Raw genomic sequence first — 12,678 nt, 5'->3', positions numbered from 1 at the left:
TAGCACTGATTTGGAAATGTAAACATTTACAATTGTGGCATCACAATGAAAAGGACAATGGAAAAGAAATTTAAGAGATTATGTTGAACTTTTTATTTTTTTTTTCCACCCATAGTTTCTGACTGAAATCCAGTGAAAAGATCTCTTACCTTTATCAATGACAAGAAGAAGTTCTTCAGAATAATTGCTCTGTATCGCCTCCACAACTTCTCTTTTTATTTATTTAGGCCAGGGGGGGAAGCTATCCCAGATATCCCCCTGGGTCAACACACATGAATCAAATGATTAGTTCATTACCAGGCCTCTGGAAAACTTCGAGAAATGTTGAGGAGGTAATTTAGCCATTTAAATCAGCTGTGATGGTTCAAGGACACATCTAAAACCTAAAAAGGCTGTAACATTTTAGGAGTTATATAATAATTAATCAGTTGAAAAAAAGAATAGAAACACAAAGTTTACACATATATATACATATACAGTGGGGCAAAAAAGTATTTAGTCAGCCACCGATTGTGCAAGTTCCCCCACCTAAAATGATGACAGAGGTCAGTAATTTGCACCAGAGGTACACTTCAACTGTGAGAGACAGAATGTGGAAAAAAAATCCATGAATCCACATGGTAGGATTTGTAAAGAATTTATTCGTAAATCAGGGTGGAAAATAAGTATTTGGTCAATAACAAAAATACAACTCAATACTTTGTAACATAACCTTTGTTGGCAATAACAGAGGTCAAACGTTTACTATAGGTCTTTACCAGGTTTGCACACACAGTAGCTGGTATTTTGGCCCAGTCCTCCATGCAGATCTTCTCGAGAGCAGTGATGTTTTGGGGCTGTCGCCGAGCAACACGGACTTTCAACTCCCGCCACAGATTTTCTATGGGGTTGAGGTCTGGAGACTGGCTAGGCCACTCCAGGACTTTCAAATGCTTCTTACGGAGCCACTCCTTTGTTGCCCGGGCGGTGTGTTTTGGATCATTGTCATGTTGGAAGACCCAGCCTCGTTTCATCTTCAAAGTTCTCACTGATGGAAGGAGGTTTTGGCTCAAAATCTCACGATACATGGCCCCATTCATTCTGTCCTTAACACGGATCAGTCGTCCTGTCCCCTTGGCAGAAAAACAGCCCCATAGCATGATGTTTCCACCCCCATGCTTCACAGTAGGTATGGTGTTCTTGGGATGCAACTCAGTATTCTTCTTCCTCCAAACACGACGAGTTGAGTTTATACCAAAAAGTTCTACTTTGGTTTCATCTGACCACATGACATTCTCCCAATCCTCTGCTGTATCATCCATGTGCTCTCTGGCAAACTTCAGATGTGCCTGGACATGCACTGGCTTCAGCAGCGGAACACGTCTGGCACTGCGGGATTTGATTCCCTGCCGTTGTAGTGTGTTACTGATGGGGACCTTTGTTACTTTGGTCCCAGCTCTCTGCAGGTCATTCACCAGGTCCCCCCGTGTGGTTCTGGGATCTTTGCTCATCGTTCTCATGATCATTTTGACCCCACGGGATGAAATCTTGCGTGGAGCCCCAGATCGAGGGAGATTATCAGTGGTCTTGTATGTCTTCCATTTTCTGATGATTGCTCCCACAGGTGATTTTTTCACACCAAGCTGCTTGCCTATTGTAGATTTACTCTTCCCAGTCTGGTGCAGGTCTACAATACTTTTCCTGGTGTCCTTCGAAAGCTCTTTGGTCTTGGCCATGGCGGAGTTTGGAGTCTGACTGTTTGAGGCTGTGGACAGGTGTCTTTTATACAGATGATGAGTTCAAACAGGTGCCATTCATACAGGTAACGAGTGGGGGACAGAAAAGCTTCTTACAGAAGACGTTACAGGTCTGTGAGAGCCAGAGATTTTCCTTGTTTGAGGTGACCAAATACTTATTTTCCACCCTGATTTACGAATAAATTCTTTACAAATCCTACCATGTGGATTCATGGATTTTTTTTCACACTCTGTCTCTCACAGTTGAAGTGTACCTCTGGTGCAAATTACTGACCTCTGTCATCATTTTAAGTGGGGGAACTTGCACAATCGGTGGCTGACTAAATACTTTTTTGCCCCACTGTATACATACATAAGCATATGTGCTACAACAGGAGTTATTACTTTTGTCCTAAATCTGAGACTACATTTGACATTTGAGCTCACCAAAACTGGACAACTGAAAAAACGTTGACCAGTCTGATGAGTCTTTCTGCTGTGGGTAAACATGAAAGCATGGACCCATCCTGCTTTGAATCAACAATTTCAGCTGCTGGTTGTGTAACAGTATGGGATATATTTATGGAGAGAAATATGCCTCAAAGTCATTGCAAATGCATACGATATGATCCACAAGCATAAACCAAGATTTATAATTTTGTATAGTGATTTGTTTGTGACTTTTCAGGAATCACAAATGCGTGCTCCAATCCACACACAAATACGAAGCAATTTGGCCACACGTAAAACTATTCTACAAATGTGTATGAATGCCAAGCGTCATGTCTGGAGAAAACCAATGACCCTAAGCACACAGCCAAGATAACAAAGGAGTGGCTTCAAAACCACTCTGTTAATGTCCTTGATTGGCCCAGACAGAGGCCAGACTTGAACCTGATTGGACATCTCTGGGGAGGTCTGAAAATGAATGTGCACTGACACTCACAGCTTGGGCGGTTCTGCAAAGAGGAATGGGAGAAACTGCCCACAAATAGGTGGGCAAGCTTGGAGCATCATACTCAAAAAGAGTTGAGTCACTAAAGGAGTGTTTCCCAACCACCGTGTCTTGGCACATAGGTTTCACCTGATTGGTACTCTAAGCAACTAGCCTGAGTAATGGGCAGAACAATTACGTTCTCTTCCACTACAGGGCATTACAACTTCTTGCTCCAATTAAATGTGTTGCCAACTGCCAGAAAAACAGAAGAAGAAAACACATAGTGATGCCACAATGAAGCACGTAAAAGCAATAGATTAATATTTTAAAACAAAAAGTAGTCAATCTGACCTGGGACCTGGAGAAAATTCTGATCCATATTAAGGCCCTAGCATGAATAGTGGTCAGAAGAAAGCAAAAATGTTATATTAGGGATAAACTGAGCCAATTCCACTATATCTGGTGCATAGGGGAAAATTGTCAATATGCTTTTTGTGACAATTTTGTTTAGTGGTGTGCCGCGTGATTTTTCTAATGTGAACTATGTGCCGTGGCTCCAAAAGGTTGGGAAACACTGCACTAAAGCATTGAAATTTTTTGCATGAATGGGTGTGAATGGGTGAATGAGACGTGTTGTTTAAAGCGCTTTGAGGGTTCAGGCAGAGCAGAAAAGCACTATATAAAAACTAGTCCATCTACCATTTAGATGGACTGTATATTATAAATTACAGCTAATTTATAGCAATTAGAATTAACAATATACAGTGGGGCAAAAAAGTATTTAGTCAGCCACCGATTGTGCAAGTTCCCCCACTTAAAATGATGACAGAGGTCAGTAATTTGCACCAGAGGTACACTTCAACTGTGAGAGACAGAATGTGAAAAAAAAATCCATGAATCCACATGGTAGGATTTGTAAAGAATTTATTCGTAAATTAGGGTGGAAAATAAGTATTTGGTCACCTCAAACAAGGAAAATCTCTGGCTCTCACAGACCTGTAACGTCTTCTGTAAGAAGCTTTTCTGTCCCCCACTTGTTACCTGTATGAATGGCACCTGTTTGAACTCATCATCTGTATAAAAGACACCTGTCCACAGCCTCAAACAGTCAGACTCCAAACGCCGCCATGGCCAAGACCAAAGAGCTTTCGAAGGACACCAGGAAAAGTATTGTAGACCTGCACCAGACTGGGAAGAGTGAATCTACAATAGGCAAGCAGCTTGGTGTGAAAAAATCAACTGTGGGAGCAATCATCAGAAAATGGAAGACATACAAGACCACTGATAATCTCCCTCGATCTGGGGCTCCACGCAAGATCTCATCCCGTGGGGTCAAAATGATCATGAGAACGATGAGCAAAGATCCCAGAACCACACGGGGGGACCTGGTGAATGACCTGCAGAGAGCTGGGACCAAAGTAACAAAGGTCACCATCAGTAACACACTACAACGGCAGGGAATCAAATCCCGCAGTGCCAGACGTGTTCCGCTGCTGAAGCCAGTGCATGTCCAGGCCCGTCTGAAGTTTGCCAGAGAGCACATGGATGATACAGCAGAGGATTGGGAGAATGTCATGTGGTCAGATGAAACCAAAGTAGAACTTTTTGGTATAAACTCAACTCGTCGTGTTTGGAGGAAGAAGAATACTGAGTTGCATCCCAAGAACACCATACCTACTGTGAAGCATGGGGGTGGAAACATCATGCTATGGGGCTGTTTTTCTGCCAAGGGGACAGGACGACTGATCCGTGTTAAGGACAGAATGAATGGGGCCATGTATCGTGAGATTTTGAGCCAAAACCTCCTTCCATCAGTGAGAACTTTGAAGATGAAACGAGGCTGGGTCTTCCAACATGACAATGATCCAAAACACACCGCCCGGGCAACAAAGGAGTGGCTCCGTAAGAAGCATTTGAAAGTCCTGGAGTGGCCTAGCCAGTCTCCAGACCTCAACCCCATAGAAAATCTGTGGCGGGAGTTGAAAGTCCGTGTTGCTCGGCGACAGCCCCAAAACATCACTGCTCTCGAGAAGATCTGCATGGAGGAATGGGCCAAAATACCAGCTACTGTGTGTGCAAACCTGGTAAAGACCTATAGTAAACGTTTGACCTCTGTTATTGCCAACAAAGGTTATGTTACAAAGTATTGAGTTGTATTTTTGTTATTGACCAAATACTTATTTTCCACCCTGATTTACGAATAAATTCTTTACAAATCCTACCATGTGGATTCATGGATTTTTTTTTTTCACATTCTGTCTCTCACAGTTGAAGTGTACCTCTGGTGCAAATTACTGACCTCTGTCATCATTTTAAGTGGGGGAACTTGCACAATCGGTGGCTGACTAAATACTTTTTTGCCCCACTGTACAACAAAACTAGAATTTAAAAATGATTCTACAAAGAAATGTAGAAAGTGCACGTTAGCTAAAATAAAGCTTTAGACAGAATTTATGATGTTAATATTATACCAGACACCAAATAGCTGTTCCATAAATAAATAAATAAATGAACAAAAAAAAAACTTTTATTGTGTTAAGGCATAAAAGCATAAAACAGTGCTTATTTTTGGTGATTAAAACAAAGGTCAAGGACTAATTCAATAACAGAATAACAATGCTTGTTGATTTGGGAGTAATGCAATATATTTTTAATGAATAAAACAAATCTGTGTGGGAGAAACACAACAAAACATTAAAATAATGAAAATATAAGCAATGTAATTTGGTAAAGTTTTAGTAAGACTGGCTCAGAGCAGACACTCTCATAGAGTGATGAAAATGTTACCCAGACATATTTCAACAGATAAGTAAAAATCGCAAATCAGCATACAATGATCAGAAGCAGTAAGTTCGTTGCGCCATTTCATCAGTAAAACTCAGAACTTGCATTTCTTTCCCTGCTTTCGCTTGAAAAGCTAAATTTGTCTTCTTATCTTCTAATATTCAAATGGCCACACTGTTTTCTACCACTGCTGGATCCATGTAGGTGTATGGCACGTTTAAGTGATTGTTTCTGGCTTTGATGACTCCACTCAAAATTTCAAGCTCCGCCTGAAAATCCTTTAATATCTTGCGAGGAATCTCCTCAGTGAAGTGGTCCTCTGGGTACTGGCCAAGAGGGACCTAATGAGAACAGTGATACATTTAGTTTTTCTTCAACAACATTCAAATTTTTGTCAAAATAACTCAAAATTATTCACAAAAATTTACTGTAAACATAATTTCTGACATTCTTAATGAAATCTTTGCTCCTTACAAAGTCACTGGACTGCTTGCTGAGGAGCCACACGGTGGCCATGCCCTGAACTGTTACGTTGACATCAGGGAAGGTCGCCAACATCGTGGCCTCGCTTGTCGTCCCCTTTGTGGTCGGTGGTGGGAGTTGCAGGGAGATGGGAGTGTTGGGCATCCAGCCAGCATAGTCAAACTGTATTTAATGAATAAGTAAAGGATTTACTAAGATTAAAAAGCATAGTTTTTAATTCTGTCTTTGTTTTTTAATATTGTTGTTACCTTCCTGCTGTTGTATGGTATTATTCATACAATTATTTACATTTTCCCTTTGCATGACAATGAGTTCATTTGATTTTGGGAGAAATGTTTCATAAGCTACAACTTGTCAGTAACATGACTGACTATAAAAAGAGCGTCTTAGGGAGGCATGTGATGTTTTTTATGTTCTATTGTGAATAAAATTAGGGTTTTTGAGATTTGCAGACCATTACATTGATCGTGTTTTTATTGACATTGTAAACTGTGCCATTTTTTTCATTATTGGGATAATATAAGAACTCACCTGTCCACCGTTCACAGCTGCATGCTGGGCTGAGCAGGTGTAGATCACCATGGTGACAAACTTGATCAACTCAGTCACACTGGTAAATGTCTGAGGAATTCCTGAAATAACAGCATCATTCCTTTAGGTTTAGGTTGCAATATATAGTATGGAGAAATCACCACTATCATCATAATAATTGAAGATAGTAATTGAAACTCACCTGTTTCTGCTTGAGAAAGGAACCCATGTTCAAAAATGTCCAAAATCCACTTCTGAAGTTCAGAGTCCTCCTGGACCTCACGGTCACTCTTGTAGTAGTAGCCGAGCATTCCCTGCACAAACCTTTGAGAAATGGGAATACACTGTGTAAAACATGTTTTTATTATTTGTACACAAACTGCTCCAGGATTATTTAAATAATAAAAAATTGTATTTGCCCTAATTCTTTTGTTTCAAAAACTACATAAAAATAAATGGCACAAAGTACCTTGTCCTGATTAAAAATAGGGAGGTTACAGGTTCACGATCAACACACCAAGTGTTTATAATTTAACTTAGTGAAGGTAGGCTTCTGTAAGTAGCAGACACATCTCTCAGTTTAGAGGCATTTTAGTTTCAACAGAAATCTAAATGTTGTTTAATAAGATCAAGGCAGGCTGTACATGTGGTGACAGCTACTGATATACAAAGGGACATAACTTGTTTAAACATACACTATTAAAGAACAGGCTCAGGATACTCTTGCAAAACAGATCTCATAAGTTTTACTTGTTGGTCAATGAAGGTTAAAAAACAGACTAACCGAAAAAACTGATGCAAGGAAAATGTTGGCAAAGACTAGAAGAAGAGGTGTTATGCAAGCCACACTCAAATGTGACATTCACAAAAGAAAGCTTTTGCAATAAAACAAAGAAATCTAGTTAAAAAAGGTACATAGAAAAGGTGTAACGTATCTGTCTTTTTCTGTCCACATTGGAGATTTGAAATAATATTAATGACAATGATAACAAATCGGTTAGCCAGCACAAAGACATCTCTTAATTCAATTCCTTCACCAATGAAGACCATAAATACAAAAAACAAAAAGCAAACAGACAATGAGACCAATGCTTTACACCATGTGCTTTACACGCTGTGCAAAGAAATTGTCATTGTTGTCTTTTGCAAAGGAAAGTTTGTTATTACTGTGTGCTCAAATATATGACTTTACAGGAGGCTTTTATTTATTGATTTTCATATTTTAACCAGCCAATACTGTGGAGAAAGACCAGATCAGTTTTTTATGCTGATTTAAGATAGGATGACCCATTATTTACAAACTCTGAATTGTTGCAGCTTGATGGCATCATTAGGAGAAAATCAAAATCAAAAGAAAAGAAAGTGTGGTACCTGTGGATGATATCCCAAACCTTTAGTCCATCATCCCTGTAGTAGAAGTTTGGCACAGCCTCCACGCCACGTTCAGCAATGTCATCAGGTATGCAGAGGGAGCTGTAGGTTAATGAGGACACTGACCTCTGTAGGATGGTAAACATGCCCTCTCCACCTGATGATGCAAACTAGAGAATGGGTAGCTCACAGTTAGAGACAAATGTTGTACATGACACTGAAAAAGAAAAACAATTCTTAAGGTAAAGGTCTAGTGAGTGTGTATGGTGTTATTTTTGTGCCTCTACTCTGAGCGCACGTTACAAAAAGAGAAAAAAAAAGTGTTGTTGTTGCATTTTGAGAAGAAAAATATTTTTGATTGAAGAAAAGTTTAATTTGAGTGAACAAAATTCATTGCTGTGTGCAAGAAATGCATTTCAGTGTTTGCTATTATCCATTTACACACACAATAACAGCCACTCGGTTGTTGGCATTTGCTCTTGCTCAGATCTCTGCTCTGTGTGCTGACGGACATCTGTAGGCCTGCTCTCAGTGCGTATGTGCCACAAAACAAACCAATCACAGACTTGGATGCAAAAATTCTGATTGGCTGTTTTGGTCTCCAATCAGCTCGCTAGCCACAGCATTCCGGAAACACTGTCCAAAGTGTAGCTAAATCCAATAGAGTGGTTTGGTTTAAACTAGATTAAAACCAACAATGGACTTAAAACATTTTATATTTTCAAATAAAATAACATACTTATCACACATACTGCATGCAGCAGTTAATTTTGTTTGGTCAAATTAAACTTTTCTCCGCTCAAAGTAATTTTCTCCCTAAAATTCAACATTTGCACTTGCGGAAACAGTTTTTACGCCATAAGTGTGCTGGTCGTACTGCATACCTGAGTGAAATTGCCAGTGTCAGAAATTAGAAGACGCCGAGCTAAGAAGTTGATCTGCATAGTGTAGCGCGTGTGAGGATTGAGGAGCTGCGGGAAAGAGGGAACTCGGTTAGTGACATGATTGGGGCAACACTTCATTTTATTGTCCACAACCAGCCGTTATGGACAAATGCTTTCCACACCACTGAAATAATGGCATAAAACAAACTGAAGTTTCAGCAAACGTCAGTTACCTTGTACAGAGGATGCACCATGGGCACATTGCGCAGCAGTGACACTGCAAAAACCTCAGCCAGCAAGTGCGTGCGCAGAAGGTGAACATTGAGCTGATGCTCATTGAAATCTGCACTTCTTACAAAAATCTTGGCGATCAACCAGTCGTACTCAGAATCAGTAGGAAGAAAGATCGGATTGTCATCTGATGGAGTCTGCTTCAGCTACAGAAGGACAGGGCAGAGTAGTCATTTGATACAGATGATCAAGTATGCTCCTAAAATCAATTACTGATCAAGACTGATGAAATTTCAGTTCCTGTTCTATGTTTGACAAGTTTATCTTTAAAGTTTGATACTCTGCTGATCCCTTATGGGGAATTTCCACTGAATCCTTTCTGACAGAGCATTTCTTCTGAACAGCTTTACATGATGCTTTTAATTAGTTTTTACTGATGCTATCTCTCTCTGCTCAGTAAATATGTTGCATCTGTGTGAGTGTATTGTACAGAATGAACTGGGAAGGCTGTTTGTGATTTTGGCGCCATAAATGAAACTGACTTGATTTATGTACGTGTCAGACTCTGCATTCAGCAATCTGGATACTGCTATGGGATGAACTTTCACAAGGCTAAGGCTCAGCAAAAACACTTCACAGCTGGTGTTCAGATATGGTACTAGCTATGGTTGCAAATAGAATATCCTTATATTTTGATTTTACAATGACGTTGTACATGAACAATTGCTTTACACATTAACAGGTGTGCTATCTCTACTGATGAGCTGATAAATACACGAACTTAAACCTTACTGTCTGAATTACCTGAATGGCAATCGGCATTAGCTTATCATGAGGATCTTTGTGGAGCAGGACGAGAGGAGCCATCAAGTACTGCTTCTTCCCATTGATGGTGTTTGCTTTTACTCCATCCAGACGCTTGTAGTCACACAGGAATATGTTCCCTTTCTGTTTGAAAGTTCAGGATATTGCAACAGTGTGGATATAATATTTAGTCAGTGACTGTACAAGTACAATTATTTGACAAAAAATCAATTTATTATAAAGAATTCAGATGATCACCTTCATTTCATCTGCCAGGCTGCACTGGCCATGGGGAAAGACCATGTCATCAGTGACAGGGAAGTTACTGGGCAGGGCTGTACAAAGCTGAATCAACATGGGGTTGACACCATTTAGAAACTGGTAGCCAAAGAAAGCATCCTCTTTCCAGTGTTCATGAACATATTCTGTGAAAAAGAGACATTTAACTTATTATTTTTGAAACTGTGAGCTACTAAATTCTGCTAAATTTCTGAATTAATGTCAGAAGTTCAGGGTCTGAGAGTCTTCATTACGTGAACTGTAAAAGAAAAGTCCGATTTCTCTGGTAAGAATATAGATGGTTTATAGAACAGGCTGCCCAATATTCAGCTCATTATTGCATAGAGTGCATACTGTATAAGGACTCCAATATGCTATGATGTTAGTACAGTACCTGATATTTCAGTCTTTTTGCAGCAAAACACTCGATTGATGCTGTCAATATTATCCCACTTCTCCTTACAGTTATCCAGTCCCTTCAGCTTCAGCTCAGTCAGTCTGAAACAGAAGAGCACATTTATTTAACTTCATTATGATACTTAATATACTTTTGATAAGTAAAGAGAAAAATATGGTAAATGGTAAATGGCCTGTATTTGTATAGCACTTTACTAGTCCCTAAGGACCCCAAAGCGCTTTACACTATACACAATCATCCACACAATCATCCACACATTCACACACACATTCACACACTGGTGATGGCAAGCTACTGTATAGCCACAGCCGCCCTGGGGCACAGTGACAGAGGAGTAAAGAGTAAAGAGAAAAATATGTATAACAGAACTTCACCCTGTGGAAGCAGTGTAGAGAAACTCTTTAGTTTTGGTGAAGGAGAACTGAACCTCATACGGGAGTGAATGTGGGTTTTCTGCCTTCATGGAGTGAGGTATTTTCTCTGCATATGCAGCCCAGCTGATGAAACGAAGAAACAGCGATGATGAGGAAGTTAGTTACAGTATGACATGATATACTTTTTATCTGCAACATATGCAATAGTTTAATTTCTTTTAATTAATGCCAGCAGACAAAGAATATGCTGCAATGCTTAATTTTAAGGTTAAATATCATTAGTATTAGGATATTCAGCTATAACTGGACAGCATTTGTATTCTAGTTTCAGGAGCTGTAAGGCTAAAATGTGTATAAGCTCTGAATTCTCACCGATAGTCTTCCTCTCGCTGCTGAATCTCTTGCTGCCGACTGTACCTGCCAAGATGATGGTTGTCTTCAAAGACTCTCAGAGCTATAAAAAAAAAAGAAAAGAAAGAAAGAAAGAAAAAGGGTTTCTTGTGAATGTGGTATATTGGAAAACTGCTTTAGTCTCATTACAAGATTTTTGTTGTCCTCACTGGTTTGTAACTACAGAACAAGATTTAAGATGAGCACAGTTTCCCAAACCTTTTCCATCCCTGAAGCGGTGCACCTTGCTATCAGCAATCCAGCGGTAGATGGGAAAGCTGTAGATGTCTCCTTCAGGGGATTTCACTTCCACCTTGGCACAAAACCAAGCGTCCTCCGGGAACAGTGGGAGAGAATGTTTGTCTAACTCTATCAGCACAAGATTTCCAAGCGAAGTGGGGCAGGACACCTTAAACTTTGATACCTAAAGAATGACATAGCAGTTTGTGCTGAGCTGTAACACTCGAGCATACAATTCCTGTTATAATTTACTGTGGTCCATGAAGTGAACTGTTTGCTTTGACCATCTTCATGGTGATAGATTCCCCTTATTTCCACAAAAATGATTTCATTTGTGTATCATCTCATACAGGAAACCTGAGATACATTTAATCATGAAGATGCATATTTCAGACTTACGGCTCCTATAACGAAGGATGTAGCCCCTTTCAAGCCCATGAGCCACGTGCGATCACTCTCCCCATCTGTGCCCACCAGCTTAATGAAGACATTGTTAAGAGTAGTGGAATTAAGGCGATCACCAGTGAATACGGTCACTTTATACTGCACCATTTTCCCTCTTGAATGTGGTCAGATCCTTGGAATAACTACTCTGTCAGAAGTTGCCCCCACAATCGTCTCTTTTTATTGACACATTTTAGTGGGAGTGTCCAGGCAATTGCATCAGGTAGGTGTTGTGTTGAAATGTTGGACATGTCTGATCAACTGCTGTAACCTGAGAAACCACAGGAATTTGAGCTGATGATGAAATAACGAGGCTTTATTTTATTCAAGAGAAATCGCAGCCACTGTGAAATGTAGAAGTATGCAACTATTTGCTAAATACACACACCAAAAAAGTTTTGTAGAATTTTAACACACCTTAAAGTCAATATTTGGTATGACTCTTCTCTTAGATAGGCTTCCTTGAAATTTCTTTCAGTAGCCTTCAGGGATAATCAAAATATGACAGAGCCCCCATTGTGTTTTACAGATGGCTGTAAAACTCACTGCTGTACCTCTCCTAAGATAAGATAAGATAAGATAGAACTTTATTAATCCCTCGGGTGGGTTCCTCTGGGAAATTCGACTTCCAAAAAGCACAGCAACGACCGAAGTTACAGTTACAGAATTGTTATATATATATATATATATATATATATATATATATACACACACACACACACACACACACACACACACACACATATATAAATACAGAGACAAATATAAATAAAATATACAAAGGGGATAAATA

The 12,678-nt window shown here is 39.7% G+C and overlaps 1 protein-coding gene across 1 annotated transcript; it reads right to left on the bottom strand.

The window, feature by feature from the left end:
* Positions 1 to 5,597: 5,597 nt before the first annotated feature.
* LOC146630447 (polyunsaturated fatty acid lipoxygenase ALOX15B-like) lies at positions 5,598 to 11,993 on the bottom strand. Its single transcript, XM_085355854.1, has 14 exons — positions 11,841 to 11,993; positions 11,421 to 11,625; positions 11,184 to 11,265; positions 10,812 to 10,934; positions 10,414 to 10,517; positions 9,999 to 10,165; positions 9,741 to 9,884; positions 8,939 to 9,142; positions 8,706 to 8,792; positions 7,822 to 7,991; positions 6,653 to 6,774; positions 6,451 to 6,551; positions 5,911 to 6,081; positions 5,598 to 5,777 (listed from the first exon to the last, which is right to left on the bottom strand). Exons 1-14 carry the CDS (start codon positions 11,991 to 11,993, stop codon positions 5,598 to 5,600), a joined length of 2,013 nt encoding a protein of 670 aa, XP_085211980.1.
* Positions 11,994 to 12,678: the final 685 nt, after the last annotated feature.

The sequence above is a fragment of the Diplotaxodon limnothrissa genome, linkage group LG6 (assembly GCF_057381915.1).
Source record: "Diplotaxodon limnothrissa isolate DT_005_m linkage group LG6, D_limnothrissa_male_GT1.1, whole genome shotgun sequence".
Taxonomy (NCBI): Eukaryota; Metazoa; Chordata; class Actinopteri; order Cichliformes; family Cichlidae; genus Diplotaxodon; species Diplotaxodon limnothrissa.
This window is presented reverse-complemented; position numbering and strand designations above follow the sequence as displayed.